The 23,508-nt window shown below is 42.6% G+C and overlaps 1 protein-coding gene across 2 annotated transcripts; it reads right to left on the minus strand.

Moving 5' to 3' along the window:
* Positions 1 to 6,415: 6,415 nt before the first annotated feature.
* LOC129840208 (sodium/potassium-transporting ATPase subunit alpha-1) lies at positions 6,416 to 17,861 on the minus strand. 2 transcript variants are annotated; one of them, XM_055907875.1, is made up of 21 exons: positions 16,912 to 17,861; positions 16,532 to 16,657; positions 15,735 to 15,794; positions 14,547 to 14,750; positions 14,296 to 14,409; positions 14,074 to 14,208; positions 13,388 to 13,505; positions 13,012 to 13,280; positions 12,473 to 12,916; positions 12,012 to 12,204; positions 10,652 to 10,827; positions 10,422 to 10,558; positions 10,116 to 10,266; positions 9,842 to 10,010; positions 9,587 to 9,741; positions 9,292 to 9,415; positions 8,994 to 9,139; positions 8,232 to 8,362; positions 7,212 to 7,313; positions 6,840 to 6,931; positions 6,416 to 6,634 (listed from the first exon to the last, which is right to left on the minus strand). In XM_055907875.1, exons 1-21 carry the CDS (start codon positions 16,921 to 16,923, stop codon positions 6,606 to 6,608), a joined length of 3,087 nt encoding a protein of 1,028 aa, XP_055763850.1. In that variant the 5' UTR covers positions 16,924 to 17,861; the 3' UTR covers positions 6,416 to 6,605. The 2 variants fall into 2 exon arrangements, with proteins under 2 accessions (XP_055763850.1, XP_055763849.1); XM_055907874.1 differs by lacking the exon at positions 16,912 to 17,861 and having other exon boundaries at positions 16,532 to 16,884.
* Positions 17,862 to 23,508: the final 5,647 nt, after the last annotated feature.

Below are 23,508 nucleotides of genomic sequence, written 5' to 3' on the forward strand. Positions count from 1 at the left end.
GGAGGAAGCTGTCCCTAGTAGGCCTATAGACTGATCTAAGGTCAGCTTTGCATTTGACCCATACGCAAACCAAAAAATACAGGCTCTCTTTCATATAACAGCACCATTGTTTTGGTTGAAGTTGCTCCCTTTTCACTGTATGCATCAAACAGCAGGTGATAATAGGTTCCTTTTCAGTCGGTACCTTCGGTTAAACAACTATGGGGAGTAGCACTCTCGCGACTTCGGTTGAAGAATTAAAATCACGGCTAACAAGGCCAATGAAATCCGCGTCTCGCTGGAAGCCTCGGCTTCCACAGGTGATAAGCCCGAGGCTCGGATTCATTCCTTCAATTCTTCCGCACTTTACCTCGATGTGAGCAGGAACGATTCACGCTACTAAAAACAAAACGTTTTGGAACACAAGACTATCTGACTTTGCTCCAACTAAACTTTCCCTTTGAGGTACAGTGTGCTCATCCCCTGGACATTGTGTGCTGGAGTTTGTATTTGTTATCCTAATTTCCTGTAGCAATGAGATGAAGATGGCTAACAAGCTGGGTTTGCGACAATGCCCGAATTAATAAAAAGATAGTAATGTTTGTTGTCTTGTATGTCTCAGCTCGGTGCATGCTCGGACGGTGTCAGTTACAGTTGCTTGCCTGCGGCTGGCACTGTTCCCCTAATCCACGGTGCAGGTTCTCTTGACAGCCGTATAGCATTCTTGAAAGAGCTTGGTCTTTCCAATGGTGACTTCCTCTCCCGGGTGCCCGTACCTCGAATGAGTCTCAGTTGCGGGATGCGGAAATGGATTAGGTCTTTGGTCGAAGCAAACGTCATGTCTGTATGTCAGTGGTGGCCCTCTCTCTCGGGAGTGGAGGCTACACCCCTGACTGGTCTCCTGGATATGGGAAATCTTTGCGCATCACGAGAAAATGTGCATTGTCGTCTGTTTATGCATTTAAGTGGCAGGTGTTGGGGCTTTGGTGCCAAAATAAAGGAATTGTTTGTTTTCAGAGTACACATGGAGACATTTTAATGAGCAGGGTTGATCATTCTCCACTTTGAAAGTGTTCATGGCAGCTATTATAGCGTGTCAAGTGGGAATTGATGGCGCCACTAGCCCTTGCGGTGCAGTTCCTAAAAGGTGTGTGCCGTCTCAGACGGGTTTCTAAACCTATTTCGCTCACTTGGGATTTAGCTTTGGTTTTGGATGCTACGTTTGAGGCCCCCTTTTGAACCACTGGAGTCTGTGGATCTGAAGATCCTCTCCTACAAATCCTCCTTGCTCGTGGCTCCTGGCGACTCTCAAGTGACGTTGCATCCTAATGGCGCCTTCGCCCCCAAAGGTCATGACTATGCCCTACAGGTCTCTAGCTTTGAGCTATTTCCCTTTTCGCTTCCTCCATTTGTTCTGAGAAGCAACTGCAGTTACATGCCCTGTGTCCAGTACGATCTTTATGCAAGTACATTGAGCGGACCCAGATCCGGTTATGTGACCAGTTTTTTGTATGTTTTGCTAATCCAGCTCAAGGCAGGGCACTCTATAAGCAGCGTCTCACCCACTAGATTGTGGAGGCATATGGCAGCAAGGGGCAACGGTTACATAGCGGTGCACACGTCCACTCCACTATGGGTCTGGCAGCATCTTAGACATTATTTAAATGGTTGGCTGTGGGGGATATTTGTGCTGCAGTGAGTTGGGCATCACCAGACACTTGGTGGTTACAGCTGGGACAGGAAATGGTGATTAGGCAGCTCGCTGTGTGCGCAATAGATGTGGTAGAGATGTCAATGGAACTTGACCAAATCAATGGAAAGTCATGGAAACGCGTGGGGGAAAGATGCCGTGAGGAAAAGATCCTGAATCTCCTCATTGCCCCCTGGAAAATTTTGCCTACATTTGGGCTATTGTTATATGTGTATTTCACACTATGTTGATGTAAAAATCGGAGTATAGTGCTGTATAGATGTCAACCCCAATACATGTTCATTTCATTGTCACCAATCCACTGCATTACCGTTAAAAACTTAGCAGTCACTTCGTCTAAACTGAAAATTGACTACTTCTAAATGGTATGCAGCGAAAACAGCCAAATATTTCCAAACTCGACCAGTAACCACATTGTGGGCCTGTTACAATACATCGATCATGACAGATTTGAAGAATATCCTAGCTGAGCAGTTAAGCGCGTTGGGCCAGTAACTGAAAGGTCTTTGGTTCGAATCCCCAAGATGTCTAGGTGAAAAGTCTGTTGATGTGCCCTTGAGCAAGGAACTTAATCCTAATTGCTCCTGTAAATCGCTCTGTATAAGAGTGTCTGATAAATGACTAAAATGTAATGTAAATGTAGATTTGTTGAATGTGTGCCAATCCCCCACGGTCTGCGTTCCATTGTTCTCTTTACCGGATCTTTACCCGGACTACTGCATCTTGCAAGGTAGAGGTCTGGGTGGTCTGCCATAGGCCATTTCATTTGGTATCCATTGGTATAAAAGTTCTACCCGAATACATCATGAATAGTTGGTTTTCTAACACTGTGAGATTCACAGTGATGTGGGGAGCAAGAACATACCCTCCCTCTGTCTAGAAACTTGTTGCAGGTTAAACTTTAATCATTGGTTGGATCCGGTTCAGGGCACAGAACAGAAAACTGTAAAACAAATAAAACATTTGAGGAACATCTATAGAACCATTATAGAACCATTATTTTAAAAGTATGGGAACCAGTTAATAGTGTTATTTTACGTTCCGGGCATTTTGAGTCCTACAAAAAAATTAACGAAGCACCTCTGCAAAGCCCTCACCCTGTCACTCAGAAATTTTATTCCAGTGCCTGCCTGCCAGCTGAAAATCTTTGCCAGTGTGTGTGTGTAGGATACCTTCCCCTCCCACTCCGAAGCATAGGCCATTGTAGCCTACTGACATTACAAGCGTGATTCAGAAATTAGGGAGAGAGATTTTTAATTAAATAAGAATGGATTCACTTTTTCAATGCTAGTTAAGGATACTATAGTTTCAGCTTTCACGTGTTTTTATTTTAATTCTGGTTCCACTCTGCACACACAAGCTTGTTGGCTAGCTAGCTAGTTCTGGTCCAACGTTAAGCTAACTCTCGGAAGTTCAAAGACATTCAACGTTCCTTCATAGAAGCTGCTCCTCCGTAGGTATAAACGCTTCAAGCTAAGCCTCCTCCTCCACCCTCTCTCGCTCTCTCCCAACCCGAAAAATTTCAGTCACATCTCGTGTCCTACACTTGTCTGTCCAATGCATGTAAATAACTATAGCTTTCCCCCTCCATAGCAAGCTGCTCTATCCGCACTGATTGGTGAAGTAATTTAATGTTGAGCTAAATGTTTTTTTTAAAATGTAAACCGTTACTTTTTGGGGGTTTGAACAGGTTCAGAACTTTATTTTGCTGGTCGGAACAGTGGAACGGTACAGATTCTTATTTTTTTCAGAACCAAACGATTGGAAAATAATTTTGTTTCCAACCACTACTTTTAATCCTACACTGTGATGTCACAGAGCATTTTCTAGGACCTTTCTTCTTATCTTTTTAATCGCAGATCATATAAACGTGCCATTTTCACATACAGTATGTAGACTCTGGTATGGTGCTGGAGATAATGAATATGAAGTTGAAAAGGGGCGGAATTGCCCTTTAAGAAAGCACTAAACTTTCCATGAACCCATGTCTCATTCATAACTGGATAATAAAGTCTGTATCCAGTTTGGAGTTTTTAGTGAATACCATTCAGTCAGACAGGCCCTTAAGATAATTGAGGATAGAGGCTCAAACAGAGGAGAGAGGGTAATCAAATACGGACAGATGGAATCCTTGACTAATAGCTTTGGCATACCAATACCTTTTCACCATTGTGTGCATGTGTTCCGTATGACTCATTGTTTTGAAGCCATATTTGGCTTGACTTCAATGGATTTCACATGTTTGTTTGCAAGTGTTTTCATATTTCCATTCTCTCATTGTTTGTCTGGCCTAGTAATCATATATAATCATAACCCTACCTCACATCCCCCCCCTCAACCTTGCTGTTGTCAGCATCAAAACAAAACAACTGATCCATCTGAATCTGTGTCACAAGCCTTGTGTTTTCTATCTATAACCATAGGGAGGGAGTTTTAGAATGTTATTTTAGGTGTTCTATTTTGGAATCCTACAGTTCAATAAGGATAACAGTGTTCAGAATTTCAACAGAGAATAACATGTGCAATCCTAAATTATCAAGTGCTTAAAGGTCCAATGCAGTCAACAACTAGATATTCCTTTGTTTTAGGTTGGAATAATACTGTGAATTTATGAAAACTATGATAATGCCATTTAAGTCTAAGAGCTGTTTGAAAAGACTGCCTGAAATGTCAGCCTGTTTTGGTGGTATGGAGTTTTGGCCTGCCTGGTGACATCACCATGTGGTAAATTAGTTAATAGACCAATAACAAAGAGGGTTGCAAACCTCTCTGCCAATAACAGATAGTTTTCAGTTTTCCCCTCACCACTCAGATCACTCCCAGACAGTCCTAGTAAAATTCTTGGTTGAGAAATTGCTCTTTGCTAAGAATCAAATCAAATCAAATGTTATTAGTCACATGCGCCGAATACAACAGGTGTAGACCTTACAGTGAAATGCTTACTTACAGACCCCTAACCAACAATGCAGTTTAAAAAAACCCAATAAAGAATAAGAGATAAAAGTAACACGTAATTAAAGAGCATCAGTAAAATAACAATAGCGAGTCTATATACAGGGTGGTACCGATACAGAGTGCGGGGGCACCGGTTACTTGAGGTAGTATGTACATGTAGGTAGAGTTATTAAAGTGACTATGCATAGATGACAACAGAGTAGCAGTGGTGTAAAGAGGGGGAGGGGGAGCACTGCAAATAGTCTGGGTAGCATTTGTCTAGATGTTCAGGAGTCTTATTGCTTAGGGGTAGAAGTTGTTTAGAAGCCTCTTGGACCTAGACTTGGTGCTCCGGTACCGCTTGCCGTGCGGTAGCAGAGAAAACAGTCTATGACTAGGGTGGCTTGAGTCTTTGACAATTTTTAGGGCCTTCCTCTGACACCGCCTGGTATAGAGGTCCTGGATGGCAGTAAGCTTGGCCCCAGTGATGTACTGGGCCGTTTGCACTACCCTCTGTAGTGCCTTGCGGTCGGAGGCCATGTCCCTGACATGTACACATCTCTCCGGTGTTTAGTTCCAGGGTCCTTAGCTTATTGATGAGCTTTGAGGGCACTGTGGTGTTGAATGCTGAGCTGTAGTCAATGAATAGCATTCTCACATAGGTGTTCCTTTTGTCCAGGTGGGAAAGGGCAGTGTGGAGTACAATATTGATTGCATCATCTGTGGATCTGTTGGGGCGGTATGCAAATTGGAGTGGGTCTAGGGTTTCTGGGATAATGGTGTTGACGTGAGCCATGACCAGCCTTTTAAAGTACTTCATGGCTACAGACATGAGTGCTACGGGTCGGTAGTCGTTTAGGCAGGTTACCTTAGTGTTCTTTGGCACAGGGACTATGGTGGTCTGCTTAAAACATGTTGGTATTACAGAATCGGACAGGGAGAGGTTGAAAATGTCAGTGAAGACACTTGCCAGTTGGTCAGCGTACGCTCGCACACGTCCTGGTAATCTGTCTGGCCCTGCGGCCTTGTGAATGTTGACTTGTTTAAATGTCTTACTCACATCCGCTGCGGAGAGCGTGATCACACAGTCTTCCGGAACAGCTGGTGCTCTCGTGCATGTTTCGGTGTTATTTGCCTTGAAGCGAGCATAGAAGTAGTTTAGCTCGTCTGGTGGGCTCGTGTCTCTGGGCAGCTCTCGGCTGTGCTATTTTTTTTTAAAGAAGCTATTTATGTTTATTTCTGACCATTTTAATTGAAAACAATCACAGTAAGCTACTTAATTGTTAACCAGAAATGATTTGATATTGAGATAAAAACATCTGACCTTAAAAGTAACGATAAAGTTCAAATCTAAATTTTAAAATGTAATATTCTATTAACTCACACCCAAATAATGCTGTTGACTCATTGTATACTCACTCATATTGCTTGCTATTTCCTCATATACCATGACATGATGTTGATATATTGGCAGAGCTGGCCAATCAGCTGTTGAATATTTTAATTGACCGGTATACGACCACCCCATTCTGTTGTTGGAGTACGCCCACACCATTCAAACACAGAAAAGCTGCTTTTTAACATACTTCAATACAATGTTTTGTATTTGTAAGTCATATTTCATAGAACTATGCAATCACTGGACATTTACTTTAAACAAATAATACGCAACTATACTAGGTATTTTCTCCCATTAGATGCACCACAATTTAAGCCTACATGTCTTACATTAAATCCAAACCAATAAATCTAAATAATTCAGACAACAAAAAATGAATACAGTCTTAAGCATTCGTGTTGAAGTGATGTTTATTTCAATTTGCATTATCACAATCAAGAACTCCTCAATGCAGCTGAGTGCACCATCACAGTGTTCATTGGATGTAATGGTAATGTAGCAGATTGAAATGTAGTGTAATGTTGTTGGTTGCGATGTAGCAGCAGAGTGACATTGAGTGATCCTGGGGATAGCCTCTTTTTGTCAGTAGTAGGTCTCCTGTTCCACCCAACCTTAAAGAAGAGACAATTCAGAGAGAAGAACACAATTAGTTAGATTTCATCTCGTCACTGAAAATCTCCATGAGACAAATTAAATAATTCGTCCTTCCCAATCCTGCATGCCATTGTCATGTTATAACACAATAATTAACTTTGATGTAAAATTGTCGATGCTATCTTAACAGCTTGTTTTCGTCCATAGTCCCTGAGCACTTACCTCCTGGGTTTCGTCGCAGGATGTATCTCCTACCCTCATCATAGAGGAAGATGAGCAGAGAGTAGGGTAAGGCACAGAACCACCAGCAAGGCCTGAGGAAAGAGAGAAGGACAGAGAGAAGAAAAGAGAGAAGGAAACAATAAAGAGATTAAGTTGAGCGTAAAACAGCGAGGTAATGCGCTGACATTTCTCTCTTGGTTGGGCAGTAAACTCGATTACACTTCAGCAAACTAGTGAACCCCAACTGATCCTGAGGCCACAGTAGTCTCCTCCACCCATTGTAATATCCATCCATTTTACCATTCATCTTTTAAAGCGAGTGAGCTGTGTTTCAAGCTGATATACAGAAGAGAATCAGAAGGGTCTACTCACTTGAGTGGGTACATTCTGAGGGCGACATCCATTCCAGGACAGTAGGACAGGAAGACAGCCAGGGCAGTTTCCTCAAACAGTCCGAAGATGAGAATACGGTTCCTGAGATGGGAGGGGAAAAAATAAGAAAAAATCATGAATTTGATACCAACAGGGTGGATACTGATTTAGAAGTCAGTTGCGGGGCTGTATGCACATTAACTCCCCTCTGGCAAACAGTTCAGCTTCATCATGACCAAAACCACCCACCACCTGAACAGTTTCTTTCCCCGTGCTGTGGCCCTCACCAACTGGCCAATTGTGACCAAGGCACTATGCAATCTGTGATGCACACTGCATCAAGTATCCAACACTTAACGACCTTGTCTAGAGGTTCCGGCCTCTTGGTGTAATGGTATAGGTGTTGGCTTGACAGTCACTGGACCTGGTTTCGAGTTCCGGTTGGGGCTACCCCCTGAATTTGCTACATTGGTGTCAGAAATGGGATGGTGGCCATAAGGTCACCGGAGAGATGTGTACATGTCAGGGACATGGTATAGAGAAACGTGGGGACACACTCTCCCAAAGGAAGGGGGTAATGTAGCGACCTTAACCCAACACCTAGCAACCTCATCGAGAGGTTTGGTGTAATGATTAAGGTGTTGGCTTGACAGTTGCTGGACCTGGGTTCAAGTCCTGGTCGGGGCTACCCCTGAATTATCTACAATATATTTATACTGTAAATGTGTATATCCTCTCTTCCCTCTTACTCTTCAGTTCTATGCACATTTTATCAATTTTGTATATAATGTATTTAAACTTTGTGTAAATTGCTCTGTCTGTATTCTGTCCTTTAATGTTGTCTATTGCTAGCAGCACCATATCACTAAGTACAATTGTGAGTATGTGTAAATGTACTTGGTGAATGTGGATTCTGGTGATGTGTAAGTCAAGACCAGAGCAGTGAAGATCAAGCTTCAGAAAAAACCTCTTAGGACCCAAACCTAGACCAAGACCACAAAGATCGATGTGTGTACTCACTTCATTCCCTGCTGAAGGATGGAGTTCCTCCTGGTCTTACAGATGATCAAATCGGCCCACTGTACAACTACAATACTGGCAAAGAATGCTGTGTGGCAGGTGAACTCCACAATCTTTCTGCGCTCATATGTCTGAAGGATGAATCATAGACCATAGAAAGAGAGAGTGTGTAGACAGACATATGGGAAAAAAGAAGAGCGAAAGGACATATGTTTATTACATTGGTACATTACAGTAGTGAAGATTACTGACTACTCTGTTACCAAATGTGTGGTGAACCTGTGTGCCGGCGGCAGCAGTGGCATTCACAAATGGTAGTTCTGGAGGAATGGTAGCAAGCTATCTACGAAGCCCAAAATAACAGAGAGGACTGTTGGGGCCTGTGAGGTGCACTGCTGAGGCTACAGACCTGTATGTCTGAATCCCTGGCTGTGACTGAGATGCTCCGTCTTTCTCAAGACCATCGATATTTCCTCTGCTGACTATCCGAAATGCAAGCTGTGCAACAACCCTGATCCGTGATCCCATCCATGACTTCTCAACTTTCTTGATAATGTATCAGATTTACGGATTTATTTTATTATCTTGAATTTCCAGATGTATACAAATTCAGCTTTCAGCTGCCATGTATGCTGGAATAAACTAAACAATAAAACTGTGAGAGAGATTGAAAAAGCTCTTATCGGGAACTTATCAGATCAAAACAAGGCCAATGCTAATCCGTTAGTACAGCAAAAAGCAGAGCGGTGTTTGTGTACTTACCCACTGCTGGCCGTAGCTGTCCTCCATGTCGTTCATTATCTTGTTGTCCCAGTTCACACGCATACCCAGCAAATCCATGGGCAAGAACCCGTTCTCAGCCAGGATAACAAAGTATGTGAAGAAACCGGCTGTGGCCTGCATCATACCTGTGAAGAGTAAAAATTAGGAGAGTATTTTTGTCAGTGAAGAAACATTGATCAGATTGTTAATTTGCTATGAAACTGACTGGCCAACATACAACGCAACAAGACCCGGTAAAGACAGGCAAAACAGAAGAAGGGCCAAATTAACTCCTTACCAATTTGACCGTAGGCTATGCTTATGAGCCTCTCGTTCACCAGTTTGTCAGTTTTGGGGTTTCTGGGCTGTCGCTTCATGATGTCGTTCTCAGCTTCTTCATAGGCCAGGGAGATAGCTGGGACCTTGAAGGTAATGATGGGAAAGATCCTGGTTGGTAACTTGGATGTTAGTTCAAAGACATTCCAAACAAACTCTAAAATGATCTTGTACATTGTTCTTCATAACGCAGCAGATTCTTCAACACATTATCAGATTGTTCACAAAGGAGGAGTATCCACATCTGAAAGACCCACCATATCAGTTCCCAGGTCGATACAGAGGATGGTGACAGTTCCTAGGGGCAGTGGAATGTTGGCGATGATGAAGAGGAGGAAGGGTGAGATTTCTGGAATATTACTGGTCAGGGTGTAGGCGATGGACTTCTTCAAGTTGTCAAAGATCAGACGGCCTGAGGGGAAATAGAGGATGGGGGGAAGGAATAGTCAGGGTGATGAGAGAAGGATGGAAAAACACAGCAGATTGCTGGTCATTGCCAGAGCTTCTCTTACCTTCTTCAACACCAGTCACGATGGAGGCAAAGTTGTCATCCAGGAGGATCATGTCTGCAGCCTGCTTGGAGACGTCAGATCCAGAGATACCCATAGCAACACCGATGTCAGCCTTCTTCAGAGCAGGAGAATCGTTCACACCATCACCTGTCACAGCCACAATAGCACCCTGTGGATAAGGAGGAGAGGTGTTTACAGATGTTAGAAACTCCAAAAGTAAGCTGCAATCATCCTGACTGACTCATGAGGATGAATTAATTCACTAAAATAGTACCTGACGCTGGCAACCCTCCACAATGATCAGCTTCTGCTGAGGAGAAGTTCTGGCAAACACAATCTCAGTGTGATGGGCCAAAATGTCATCCAACTGTTCGGCTGACAGGTCCTTCAGTTCTCCACCGTGGACAACACAGGCCTTGGCATCTCTGGAGGGTACAAATATAAGCTAAATATAGGGGCTTGTATTGGTCTGTTCTGATGATGCCCCAAAAAGGCTAAATAAATGTTTCTGCCACTCCTCTTTAAGTTTAGACCGTGTGATGACAGACACTGAAATGATCCCAAACAAATTGCAACATACCTTGGATTGACCTCAGAAACTGGGATTTTCAGACGAGCAGCGATGTCCTCAACAGTCTCGTTTCCTTCAGATATAATTCCCACACCCTTGGCAATGGCCTTAGCAGTGATGGGATGATCACCAGTGACCATGATAACCTAAGGGAAGGAAGGGAAGAGGAGTGGTCTGATCACAGTGGCTGCTATGTGGATTGCCTGAAGAGTCTTGTGTTGAGTATGATATTGCCATACCTTGATTCCAGCACTCCTGCACTTGCCCACAGCGTCAGGCACAGCAGCACGGGGAGGGTCAATCATGGACATTAGGCCAACGAAGCACAGATTCTCAGTTGGGAAGTTCACCTCTTCACAATCAAACTGGAAGCCCTCAGCGAACTGGTCATCAGGGAGCTGGAAATGACAGAAACCTGAAAAAGACACAGAGTCAGAGACACGCCACAACAAATTCTTCATGTTCTAGACCAGTCAGGGCCGATCTGGATTGTGCTCACAAAGAAATAAATTAAGAGTACAGATTATGTTGGGACAATATACAAAAGGTTTTGAGAAAGATAATTTTGTTATTGGTTGAAGGTTATTTGTTGATGTTAAAATTTAAAGCGGCAATCAGCAGTTGAAACAATAACAAAGCGGGCTCCCCACAGCTGGTTTGGTAAAAAGCTGAGGGATGGGGCTGGAGCAATGATACCCCTCATAGACAGAGCTATGGATGCAAGGATTGACCATCCATGATATCAAAATGATAGTTTAACCATGTTTTGAGGCTATTCAGTGTTGTTTTGCATTTTTTTTATTTTATTTTACCGTTATTTTACCAGGTAAGTTGACTGAGAACACGTTCTCATTTGCAGCAACGACCTGGGGAATAGTTACAGGGGAGAGGAGGGGGATGAATGAGCCAATTGTAAACTGGGGATTATTAGGTGACCATGATGGTTTGAGGGCCAGATTGGGAATTTAGCCAGGACACCGGGGTTAACACCCCTACTCTTACGATAAGTGCCATGGGATCTTTAATGACCTCAGAGAGTCAGGACACCCGTTTAACGTCCCATCCGAAAGACGGCACCCTACACACAGGGCAGTGTCCCCAATCACTGCCCTGGGGCATTGGGATATTTTATTAGACCAGAGGAAAGAGTGCCTCCTACTGGCCCTCCAATACCACTTCCAGCAGCATCTGGTCTCCCATCCAGGGACTGACCAGGACCAACCCTGCTTAGCTTCAGAAGCAAGCAAGCAGTGGTATGCAGGGTGGTATGCTTACTTTGTTTACAAACATTGGAGTAGAAAAAGCTTATATTTTGGGTTATGATGGTTTACGACAGTTGAACTAATTAGGCATTTATTCAGTTATATTCTTCAAGAATCAATAGGTACTTATCAATAAGTCCAAAAATTGAGGATAAAAGATGTAGCAACTCCAGATTGCCTCATTAAGGTTATGTCATTAGATTTGGGGTGTGGTCGCAAAAAAATCCTGGTAGAAAAAATGGGGCCCCACTGAAAAATGTTGAATACCACTGTTCTAGACTTTTCATTCAGTCCAAAACCTTTGAATGCATATTTTCCCATACTGGTGCCCTCTTACCCAGCACTCTCTCTCCCAGCCCTCCCAGCTCTTCGTAAGAGTTCTGGAAGGCTTCCTTCAACTCGTCATCGAGAGGCTGTTCTTTGCCCTGGATCAAAATGGTGGAGCAGCGGTCCAGAATCCTCTCAGGGGCTCCCTTCATCACCAGCAGGTGATTGGACTCTCCGGCCACGATGTTCTTATGAATGGAGAGCTAGGGGCGAAATGAATTGGTTTTTGATCAGATGACACCATGAAGAGAGTTTAAATTTAAATTAGCAGGCAATGACCAGTAAGTAGCCTACAGTGCCTGGAAAACTAAAGTTCTGGCAACTTATTGGATGTCGATACAAAGTGGCATTTCCAAGCTGATTGAGAAAAGCCATCCATCCATCCTGATTTTGAGTCCATCACACCACCTTCTACAACTCAGTTTAACCTGTTGTTAACCCACAGATACAACAAAGAGTGCATGTGGTTACCTGATATTTGTTGGTGGAGTTGAAGGGAATCTCAGCGATCTTGCTGTACTTTTCTCTCATGTCTTTGACAGACCCGCAGCACAGCTCGATACACTTCAGCAGGGCAGACTCTGAAGCATCACCAGCCACATCTCTCTTGAGGATAGGTACGTTGTTCTGTTCTGCCAGGAAGACGGCGCGGTTACACAGGCCAGCGACTCTAGCCAGGGCAGCCCAGGTGGCAGAGCTTTTGTCAAAGCAGGTACCACTCTGGTTCTCTGTGGTGTCAGCCTCATGGATCTGATTGTCGAACCACATGTGAGCCACGGTCATTCTGTTCTGAGTCAGGGTTCCGGTCTTGTCAGAGCAAATGGTGGAGGTGGAGCCCAAGGTCTCAACAGCTTCGAGATTCTTCACCAGGCAGTTCTTCTTGGCCATACGCTTGGCAGTCAGAGTTAAACACACCTACGATAGAAAGATATATTAGACAGTCAAATAATCAACAAGTTTTGTTGTTAGGACTGATTTTTTGTTAAACATTACTTTTCATCAGTACTCACAGTTACAGTAGCCAGGAGACCCTCTGGCACGTTAGCAACGATGATTCCAATGAGGAAGATGACAGCTTCCAGCCAGCCATATCCCAGAATGAGGGAGAGGACGAAGAAAGACACGCCCAGGAAGACGGCCACACCGGTGATGATGTGGATAAAGTGCTCAATCTCTTTGGCTATAGGCGTCTTCCCACCCTCCAGACTCGTGGCCAAGGTGGCGATACGACCCATGACAGTGTGGTCACCAGTGTTGATGACGATACCTCTGGCAGTTCCTGACAAAACATGGAGAATATGGTTTAGAATCACAAAATGGCTAAGTGATACATTTCAAGTTATTTGAACTATTCAATCACTACGGCTAGTTACACAAGTTATTTACCTTCAACACAGTTGGTAGAGAAGAAGGCAATGTTCCTTGTCTCCAGGGGGTTGTCATTGGAGTAGTCTGGAGTACGTGTCTGAGGCTCAGATTCACCAGTGAGGGAGGAGTTGTCCACCTGAGTGGGGAGGGAATTAGATTAATACAACATTGAATGACACTAAAGGTGTCCGCATGCTTCCCATCCGAAACAGTTCAGAACAGCTTTTGTGCCGTTTTTATTCGTTTTGGTCTCTGGCAAGTTTTTGGGGGGCTGTTGGCGCACACACAAAAAAAATCTCGAGGCCAGCCGAAGTTCAGGAGCCAAAGTCTATGCCCCTTCATCTGTCATTGGTCAACAGTAGTGATCAATGAAGTGTTTGTTGTCATTCAACGATAGACGATTTGTTTTCATTCACATTTTTTCACTTGAGAAATACTGCACCAAACATATTATTTAGATTGCGCAACTAAGATCTCCTTAGCAAAAACATAAACATTTATGACATATTTCTTGAATTATCTTAAATTCATTCGGACTATTTTGAGAAAGTGTATACTGGCTATGGCATCTGAAAACGGACAAACAGTACTATTGTCGCTTTTTCAAGCAAAGGTCTTTTAAGGGAGTAGGCCAGCCAAACCGAAGTATGCGGAAGCCTTAGGCTACATATCTGACCCATGATCTTGGATTGTAAAGTACTCACCTTGCAGCCGCTGGCAGAGACGATACGCAAATCAGCTGGGATCCTATCTCCTCCTTTCACCTCCACCAGATCTCCAACCACCACTTCTTCAGCGTTGATGTTCTTCTTCTCACCGTCACGGACAACCAGGGCTTGCTACAAGGCAGGTGACGATTACAATCCGTAGACATGACAATACAATCAAGTTCTTCTCAGAGGTGTTTGAAAAGGCAGAAGTCTAACCTGTGGGACCAGGTTCTTGAAGGAGTCCATGATCTTTGAGCTCTTGGCCTCTTGGTAGTAGGAGAAACAGCCAGTGACAATGACGACAACAGAGAGCACAACACCCAGGTACAACTGTGAGGGACAGAAACGAAGAGGGAGAAAGACTATGAGACTATTAAGTTACGGTTAAGTGAGAAAACCCTTTCAGGCACTAGAGGCATTGTAGTTTTTTTAAGTCTCAAATTATCTCAGAATTCTATAATTCTCACATTATCATTGGCTGGCTCATCCTCGGAGGCGGCCTGGATTCCGTAGGCCAGGAAGCAGAGCATAGCACCAATCCATAGGAGCATAGAGAACCCACCAAAGAGCTGCCTGCAGAACTTCACCCACTCAGGGGTAGTGGGAGGAGGGGTCAGGGTGTTGGGGCCATCACGGAGAAGGATCTCCTTAGCCCGAGGTGAGGTTAGACCCTGGATGGGGGAGGGATGAGAGAGAAGGAAAGAGGGGAAAGGTAGAGTGAAGAGAAAGGAGGAGGGAGGAAAGCAGGAAGAGGGAAGAGTAAGAGGCAGTAGAGTGATCACCTATGGAACTCAAAACCTTCCCCTCCCCTTTCGTCAGCAAGAAAATCTGTCAAACGACACCCCCCCATACCTCGCCTCGCCCCGCCCCTCATCACTACATAGTGGTTTCAATGTTCCCGTGTGAATGTGGCCCTTGTAGTGGAAGTTCTGCTTAATCCCTGGATCAAATATCAACAGATCATTATCTGTGTGCCTTCACCAAAATAGTGTTCAACTGTTATCCTTTCCACACAAAACAATGTTTAGGCCTGTCCTAAACGTACTCCACACAAAGCTGAAGATATTTCAGATATTGTGTCCCCTGCATTAGACCTACCCTATGGTTGTTAAAAATTGTTCATGTGTATCTGACTTGCTGTCACACAAATGGAAAAAGTCTCATCCATATGTTCTATGCACCGTTTTAACTTCCGCTCACTGTCATGTCTAATGTTGTGTTTTTATGTTGTTTTATGTTGTGTTGTGTTGTTATGTTGTGTTCTATGTATGCCGCTTTTCCGGCCAGGGCTCACTTTTAAAAGAGATGTACGTCTCAATGTGACCTCTCTGGTTAGAATAAAGGATTCAAAAAATAAAATGAAAAGAATGTAATGGGAGTCACACAATCGGAAAATATATATTTGACTCCAAACTCTGTGTAAACTTTAGGAAGATATAGATAGGTTTCATATTCAAAGATTCAGTGGTAGATAGTGATGTCCTCATGACTCAGAAGGCAGATTAGGTTCTACCTACGATATGACCTCGTGCCGTAACCTCCACGACCCCAATGCGCTTCAAATTACAGTCAGAAATAATCCGTAGGAGCAGCTGATACAACTGGTTGTCAGTTTTAAAATACGGAGGCACACATCCACACACATATTCACTCACCCTGGCTAAGTCTGTGCCGTATTTCCTATGAAGTTCATCCAAGGTCAACTTGTGGTCATCCTAAATCAGAGAGAGGGAGAGAGAGAGAGAGAGAGAGAGGGAGAGACATAAAGAAACATTTGCTTGTTGAACTAGGGAGTTCTCTCAACTTTCCCCCACGGCGAAAGTATATGCAGAACATGCATAGTTAATGAAACACATTCCTCAAACAATTTGAAATTATCCTAGGTATGATGAGGTAATGCTGCATCGATTTCAATATAAACCACAGATAAGTCATGTGTTTCATTATGATGGATGGAATTGTCTGGTTCACATTTCTGCCCTGAAAAAGTACTGCACAGTGCACACGTTTTGATTCTGCTCCATGTTAAAAAAGCCGTTTCCAAAGATACGCTACTGTTCCTCTGAAGTTTAAACGCAAGCTATTGGGGTTTTGAAACTGCTCCCAAGGCTCCCTGCAGAGTAATAGTAAGTCAATTAAAATGCTAATGAGTACCCAAATGCAAGTCTAGAAACTACAGAGCTTGATGCACATTTGAAAGGTTGTGTGCTGTACCTTTTCTGATCCACAGAGACTAATAGGCTTACTGTTTACCTTAGTCTTTTCTTGCTGAAAAAACTGACAGTTTTGATGCTATATCACACTACTTAAATCATCTCTGGGACTACGGATTCAAATTTTTGCAGCAACTCCAATGCTTTGATGTGTAAATTGCATATGGATAAATGTGCATTGTTCATGTCAACTAAATTAGATTAATATAATTAGTAAATTAATAATCAGTTTTCCTCACCAGGTCAACTTCCTTTTTCAGATCGTCCATGTCCTTCTTCTCCTTTGCTTTCTTCACCTCCTTTTTACTCTTTTTATTTCCACCGTCCTCTGAGGTCGCCGCCAGTTTATAATCATCTTTCCCCTTCTGTATATCAAAAGGTACGTTAATGATGAGAATGTGTGAACTATCGATGTGCCTCTTTCCTAATGAGGGCTTAGATAAGGAGTGCATTCAGAACTCAAATATAGAACTTTATTTAAAAAACTAAGAAGCAGCCATGAACCGAGGGCTAAACTTTTAATATGAACTGCAAAAAAAATGACATATTTTTTAAAGTTGAAAGAACACAATATAAGTAAATCCAAATCCTGATACTTAAAAGTGAAATCTAGACTTACTCCAAGCCCCATCCTTGCACTGCTGTCCAAGGACTCTCAATCCCAGTGGTTTGTAGAGAATATACTTGCTCCTTATCCTGAGAAACTCCACCTGTTACACGTTTACACTTCTCTCTCTCACTTTCTCGACGTCTCGAGTCACCCCAGAGCTCACTGGATAGCTAACTCAGGTTTGAATATATTTATATACCTGACTGGTTTACCTGCCCAAGGGGAGGTACACAGGAGGAATGAGGCAGGTGAGTGGAGAGGGGGCTGAGGATGGGAGGGGTTGGGGAGAAGGAGGGGGATCTGTGAAATGTCATTTATTTATTTATTCAACCTTCACCTATACAGCTTGGTCATTTTGACGACAAGGCCGCTGAAAGAAAGAATCCGTCTGAAGTTGACGGTAATAACAGTGTGTAGTGGAATGGAAAAGAAGTTGACAGTAATAACAGCGTGGAGTGGAATGGAAAAGAACGAGGACAAGGAATGAATAAAGATCATTTTCTTTCTTTCTGCTGTACTTACTTTCTTACTTGTTGGTTGATTTGAAAGAAATCCTGCACCTTTGAAGCTAAATAATATCACGAAAAGCTGTTGAAGCGAGCATAAAGAACTGTGTTTGTACATTTATTCTCACACTTGAAACATAAGTTGCCAGTATAGAAGCCAAGGCCATGAGCCTTTGTCCGGTGGCGTGTTGGTTGTTGCAATTATAACAAACAATACTGACTTTGACCCAGAGGCCATCTTATCTGCCTTCCAGCTGGACAACGTCACAGCACATTCATTCCTTGACCTTTGCTGTCACATGTAAATCCACAGGTCAAGATGGAGGCTGTGGAGAAAAGTGCGTAACCTTGACACACTCAGGGAGAGGTTGTACTTCGGGAGGCAGGGTGGAGTGCCGCGGGTGTCTGTTTAGTAAATGTCTGTCTGTTTGTGGTTGTCAGTCTGTGGGGGAGAGGCCGGCGGTAAGAGAGATAGAGGGGGGTGGGGGGGGGGTGTAGATGTGTAACACCAGTTTATTTAAATAATAGCAACATCAAAACTTTTATACTTTATTCAAACCCAACATAATCAAATAGACTTGATTCATTTTACAAAAAAGTGCAAACCTTTAAAGTTGGAAAGCCATACACTCTCCGAGATATACATTAAATCGTCGATATGTGAATTCTTCCATAGTAGCTGTTATACCTTGTGGAGTGTAGATGGAGATTTAGAGAGGGAAATAATGACATGATAGATGGATAGATAGAAAAGAGAGATGGGTAGACAGAAAAGAGAGATGGTAGACAGAAAAGAGAGATGGGTAGACAGAAAAGGGAGATGGGTAGACAGAAAAGGGAGATGGGTAGACAGAAAAGAGAGATGGGTAGACAGAAAAGAGAGATGGGTAGATAGAAAAGAGAGATGGGTAGACAGAAAAGAGAGATTGGTAGACAGAAAAGAGAGATTGGTAGACAGAAAAGAGAGATGGGTAGACAGAAAAGAGAGATGGGTAGATAGAAAAGAGAGATGGGTAGACAGAAAAGAGAGATGGGTAGACAGAAAAGAGAGATGGGTAGACAGAAAAGGGAGATGGGTAGACAGAAAAGAGAGATGGGTAGACAGAAAAGGGAGATGGGTAGACAGAAAAGAGAGATGGGTAGACAGAAAAGGGAGATGGGTAGACAGAAAAGAGAGATGGGTAGACAGAAAAGAGAGATGGGTAGACAGAAAAGAGAGATGGGTAGACAGAAAGAGAGTGTGTGTGTTTTTAGAGATATGTAAACTGTACTGCGCCACCTTTTTTATACACGAGGGGAGGTCCTCGGGACAAGTTAAGCACAGGTCTGTCAAATGATTGAGATGAACAATAGTTAACCAAAGTGCCAAGGGCACAAACAATGGATTAGCAGCAGGGCAAGAAATACTACCAAGTCTCCAAGACTCAAACCTTGCATGTAAAACACTTCAAGGAGAATATCATGCAAACTTAGATAGAGTATATTCACAATCATTGTAAGATAATACACTTGTGATTAAAAAGTATTTTTAAGACAGCATACCTGATGAAACATTCTTTGTTAGATACTATACTCAATATGAAACATTCTTTGTTAGATACTATACTCAATATGAAACATTCTTTGTTAGATACTATACTCAATACGGAACATTCTTTGTTAGATACTATACTCAATACGGAACATTCTTTGTTAGATACTATACTCAATACGGAACATTCTTTGTTAGATACTATACTCAATACGGAACATTCTTTGTTAGATACTATACTCAATACGGAACATTCTTTGTTAGATAGCATACTCAATACGGAACATTCTTTGTTAGATAGCATACTCAATATGAAACATTCTTTGTTAGATACTATACTCAATATGAAACATTCTTTGTTAGATACTATACTCAATATGAAACATTCTTTGTTAGATACTATACTCAATACGAAACATTCTTTGTTAGATACTATACTCAATACGGAACATTCTTTGTTAGATACTATACTCAATACGGAACATTCTTTGTTAGATAGCATACTCAATACGAAACATTCTTTGTTAGATACTATACTCAATACGGAACATTCTTTGTTAGATACTATACTCAATACGGAACATTCTTTGTTAGATAGCATACTCAATATGAAACATTCTTTGTTAGATACTATACTCAATACGGAACATTCTTTGTTAGATAGCATACTCAATATGAAACATTCTTTGAAAGATAACACACCTGTGATAATTAGCATGCTAAAGCACATACATTAATTCTTAAGACTTGCCACTCCTCTCTAACCAAAATAACCCCCCAAAAGACAACAAGCCCTGGAAGGCTCTGGGGAAGTGGTAACAAAATAAGACAAATATACAAACAAAACAGATAACAAAGAAAATTCAACTAGTTCGACTGCCAAAGCAACCCCAAATCTTTTGCCTGAATACCAGCTCATTTGCTTAGGGCAGACTCAAATTATTATTTTTTTCTTCCTACCTACCTAATGTAAGGGACACAAACTAACATTGAGTAACGTTTCGCTAATACTTTCTTCATTCTTGATTCGGAAGTAAAGTCTATCTTATAAATGTCTGTGTTCAGTTGCACGTGGTTCTCCCAAAACCAGAGAATATTTTTTAAAGTTTGTAAAAGCCACGTTTGGCACCAAGTGAGGAGTTCCCTCGCCATATTAGCTGCCAGACATTTTGCATTTCCCAACATCTTTGCAGGAACTAGTCATTTCTATGCGACGCGTCCATGGCCACGTGTAAAAAAAGATGACAGCGCATCACACAGTGCGACCAAAACAAAGATCCAAACACATGCATGAGGTATTTCTCTCTCGATACAAAACTTAGATTTTGAATATTCTTTCTGAATATTCTCTGGTTTTTGGAGAACCACCTGCAACTGAACATGGACATTGATAAGATACACCTTTCTTCCCAACCAAGAAAGTATGTGCAAGAACAGGTCCTCGTTTCCCAGTGTCGATGTAACCAGATGCATCGTTATTTACGTTATTTATTAGCCAACTTTTGAAGTGTTTCCCTAAACAAGCACGTAGCGAACGTTCACTAAGTGCGTCGTTAGACGATGTGTCGATACTGATAGGATCAAAAGAAAGGCAGCGCTGCTCTCGGGTCAGCTTTATCCATTCAAATCTTACCTTAACATTAGAATTATTCCACAATAGTGACGACGGATCAGCTCCTAGAAAGAGATTACCACTTATGTCTGCAAAAAAAGCTATTGAGGTAGTTCATTATGCTTCCCTAATAATAATGCACAAAATCACAGATTGGGCACATCATTGCGCACATGTTGTCACACATCATGAAACACATTGAGGCAAAACATTTTTTTTACAGACAGTAGCCTAGTCGCAAAATAGAACTCCATTGATTGAACATGAAATAGATTTCAGTATAACTGAAATAGTCTACATAGGCCCATGCAGCCTATATATCTTTTAATGCAGTCATCTCGGTTTTCATTTGAAGCATTAATTTATCCTTCACTTGTTTGTAACAATTGCAAATACTTTGGATACTTTGTATTTGTAGTCAACTTTGTTCTAAAGTTATCGGCAGTCGCAGTCAGACAGATAGAATCAACATGTTGAGTCTATGTTTAGCGAAGATCCTCTATGAATATAGTGACGCGGAACGGCATAAAAAGCATCTAACGGTGCACCTTGGCTGCTCTACGAGTGGTCTGGATCACTCAGAGATGTGCAATGGTTTTTCAGAGCCGCTTTACTAACAAAGGCTATGGGAAACACCTGGGCTACAGGTGTTCTGGGTAGCAACAAAAAAGCAACAAAGCTACATCGTAAGAAGGTTCTAACGATGATATTAACGCTACAAAGGCTCTGGGAAACACCTGGGCTACTAAAGCTACATCGTAAGAAGGTTCTAACGATGATATTAACGCTACAAAGGCTCTGGGAAACGAGGCCCTGTTTAGTTGAAAAATTGCTTCCAACCCTTTCTACTAGCCAAGATACATTGGCAACTATAGACGAATTCACATATCGCTAACTTTCTCCAGGCATACACAGCCAACAGAACAGTTTCAATGCTGCGTCTCGCAGACAGCGTCGATCCCGTTTCAAACCTGCGCCGAACACGTCACTGAAACACAAATCATTGTTTTAAATGGCTGTCGTATACTTTAACAAGTGGTAAAACATGCACAGACCAACAAACAAAAGTTAGCTTACCCAAAGTTCGACTAACTTTGACAAACACAGCCAGCATGGGTGAACAGTGAAGAGCACCGTCCCTTGTCCTCGGGGTGGAAACAAAGATCCCAAACAAAGGTATTTATGGCATCGCTCACCTCATCTCATACCAGCCCATAGGTGCAACTGGCTACAGAGACAAGGGAGGAGATAAATATGGAGATAAACTGTGTGTGTCTATGTGTGTGGTGTGTGTCTGTGTGTCAAATAGAGAACTGTTCCTTATTTAGAGCAAACATGACCAGTGTTTACACTTTTTAGAGGTGACCACTCCCTGCATTAAAAAAACGATTGTGGACAAACAAACACAAAATGGAACTGGCACCTGTATTTGAAATGCTTAAGCCCCATCCGCTCTCACCGTTTCATTTGTTGCTACCCAGATAACTGCAAAAGAGGTAAGTTCTTGGAAAACTGACAATCAAAGCGGAAGTGTATGATTCTGAGGCATTAGCACAGGGGCCTGTTCTCATATTTTTTATATTCCAATGGTGAATAGGTTTTGTTTTGAGAGGGAACTCATTGCTGTTGCCCTAAATTGGCCACTGTGCCAATTGAATCTCAACAAGGAAACTGTAATAATCCCTCAACACCTGTGGAATTCCAACACTCACTGACTAGAGAGAGAAGGGGCGAGAGAAAGGAAATACACACAACTGAACATAACTACACACACACACATCACTGTGGATGAGAACAGTGCTCCCTGGATGGTCCTGCTCTTCTCCATCTTACTTTGACATGGCGTTGTCCTCTACCCAGACCAGGACACAGAGAGAGTTGGGGAAATGGGGAGAGAGGAAAAGGAGAAATAGAATTGTAGAAGGAAGGAAAGAGGAAGAGGGGTTAAGAGCTCATCACAGTGCAATAAAACCTTATTGCTCTGAGGCTTACACACGCAAACGCATGCACACGCACACACACACACACACACACACATGTATGTGTCCCTAAACAGCCTCTTTGATTATGTGGAATTATTGTGGATTACACAAGGTTTAACCACCATGCATTTGTACCAGTGTGAAAGACCTAAACCAGGGGCATTCATATCCTGGCCTAGAGGTCTGAGCAATCATCCCATCGGCCATTCACAATCTTTCCATTCCTAATCCTACAGGGATACACATCTGATCAGTTCAGATACAGTTTACTGTCTTGATTAGAAGCGAGTGAGGGAGAGGAGGGGGAATTCATGGATGTGGGTAGAGTAGAGAGACATTCGTTAGGGAAGAGAGGTGAGAGAGAGACTCAGGTGTGAGAGAAAGAGAGTGAGACTGAAGAAAGAGATGGAGACAGAGAAATAGCGGTGGAGAAAATGAGAGAAAGAGGGAGAATGCAAAAAAAAGAGAGAATGCGAGAAAGAATGTGAGAAAGAGAGAAAGAAAGAGAGATACTACAGGTTTCATTGAATCATGTCTACTGGTGTTTGGTGTGTGTCCCTGTCTCCTGGTGAAGCTGTCATGTGACCAAGCTCAGCGTCTCTCATGTTTCTCTACCGCAGGATCACATCCATCATCACAAAGGGGCAGGAAAGGGAGGGAAATAACTAAAGAAAGTTTAAAAGAGAGAACGGAAGAAGCGAAAAGTGGAAAAAAATAAAGAAGGGAAGTAAACAGGAAAGAGAGCAAAAGAGAAAGACCGAAAGTTTAGTACAGAAAGTAGAAAAACAAAAGAATGAAATAAAGGAGAGTGCAACAGGGCTCTGCCAGTGCCAGCCTCCTCGCCTGAGCTGAGACTTGGCACAACAAACAAAGAGCCTCTGTCCAAATCCAGAGAGGGCACACAAACAAACACACACAGTCACACACACACACACAGTCACACACACTTTACACACTTGGTGGCCTGCTGAGTGT

Source organism: Salvelinus fontinalis, chromosome 41 (genome assembly GCF_029448725.1).
Source record: "Salvelinus fontinalis isolate EN_2023a chromosome 41, ASM2944872v1, whole genome shotgun sequence".
Lineage (NCBI taxonomy): Eukaryota > Metazoa > Chordata > Actinopteri > Salmoniformes > Salmonidae > Salvelinus > Salvelinus fontinalis.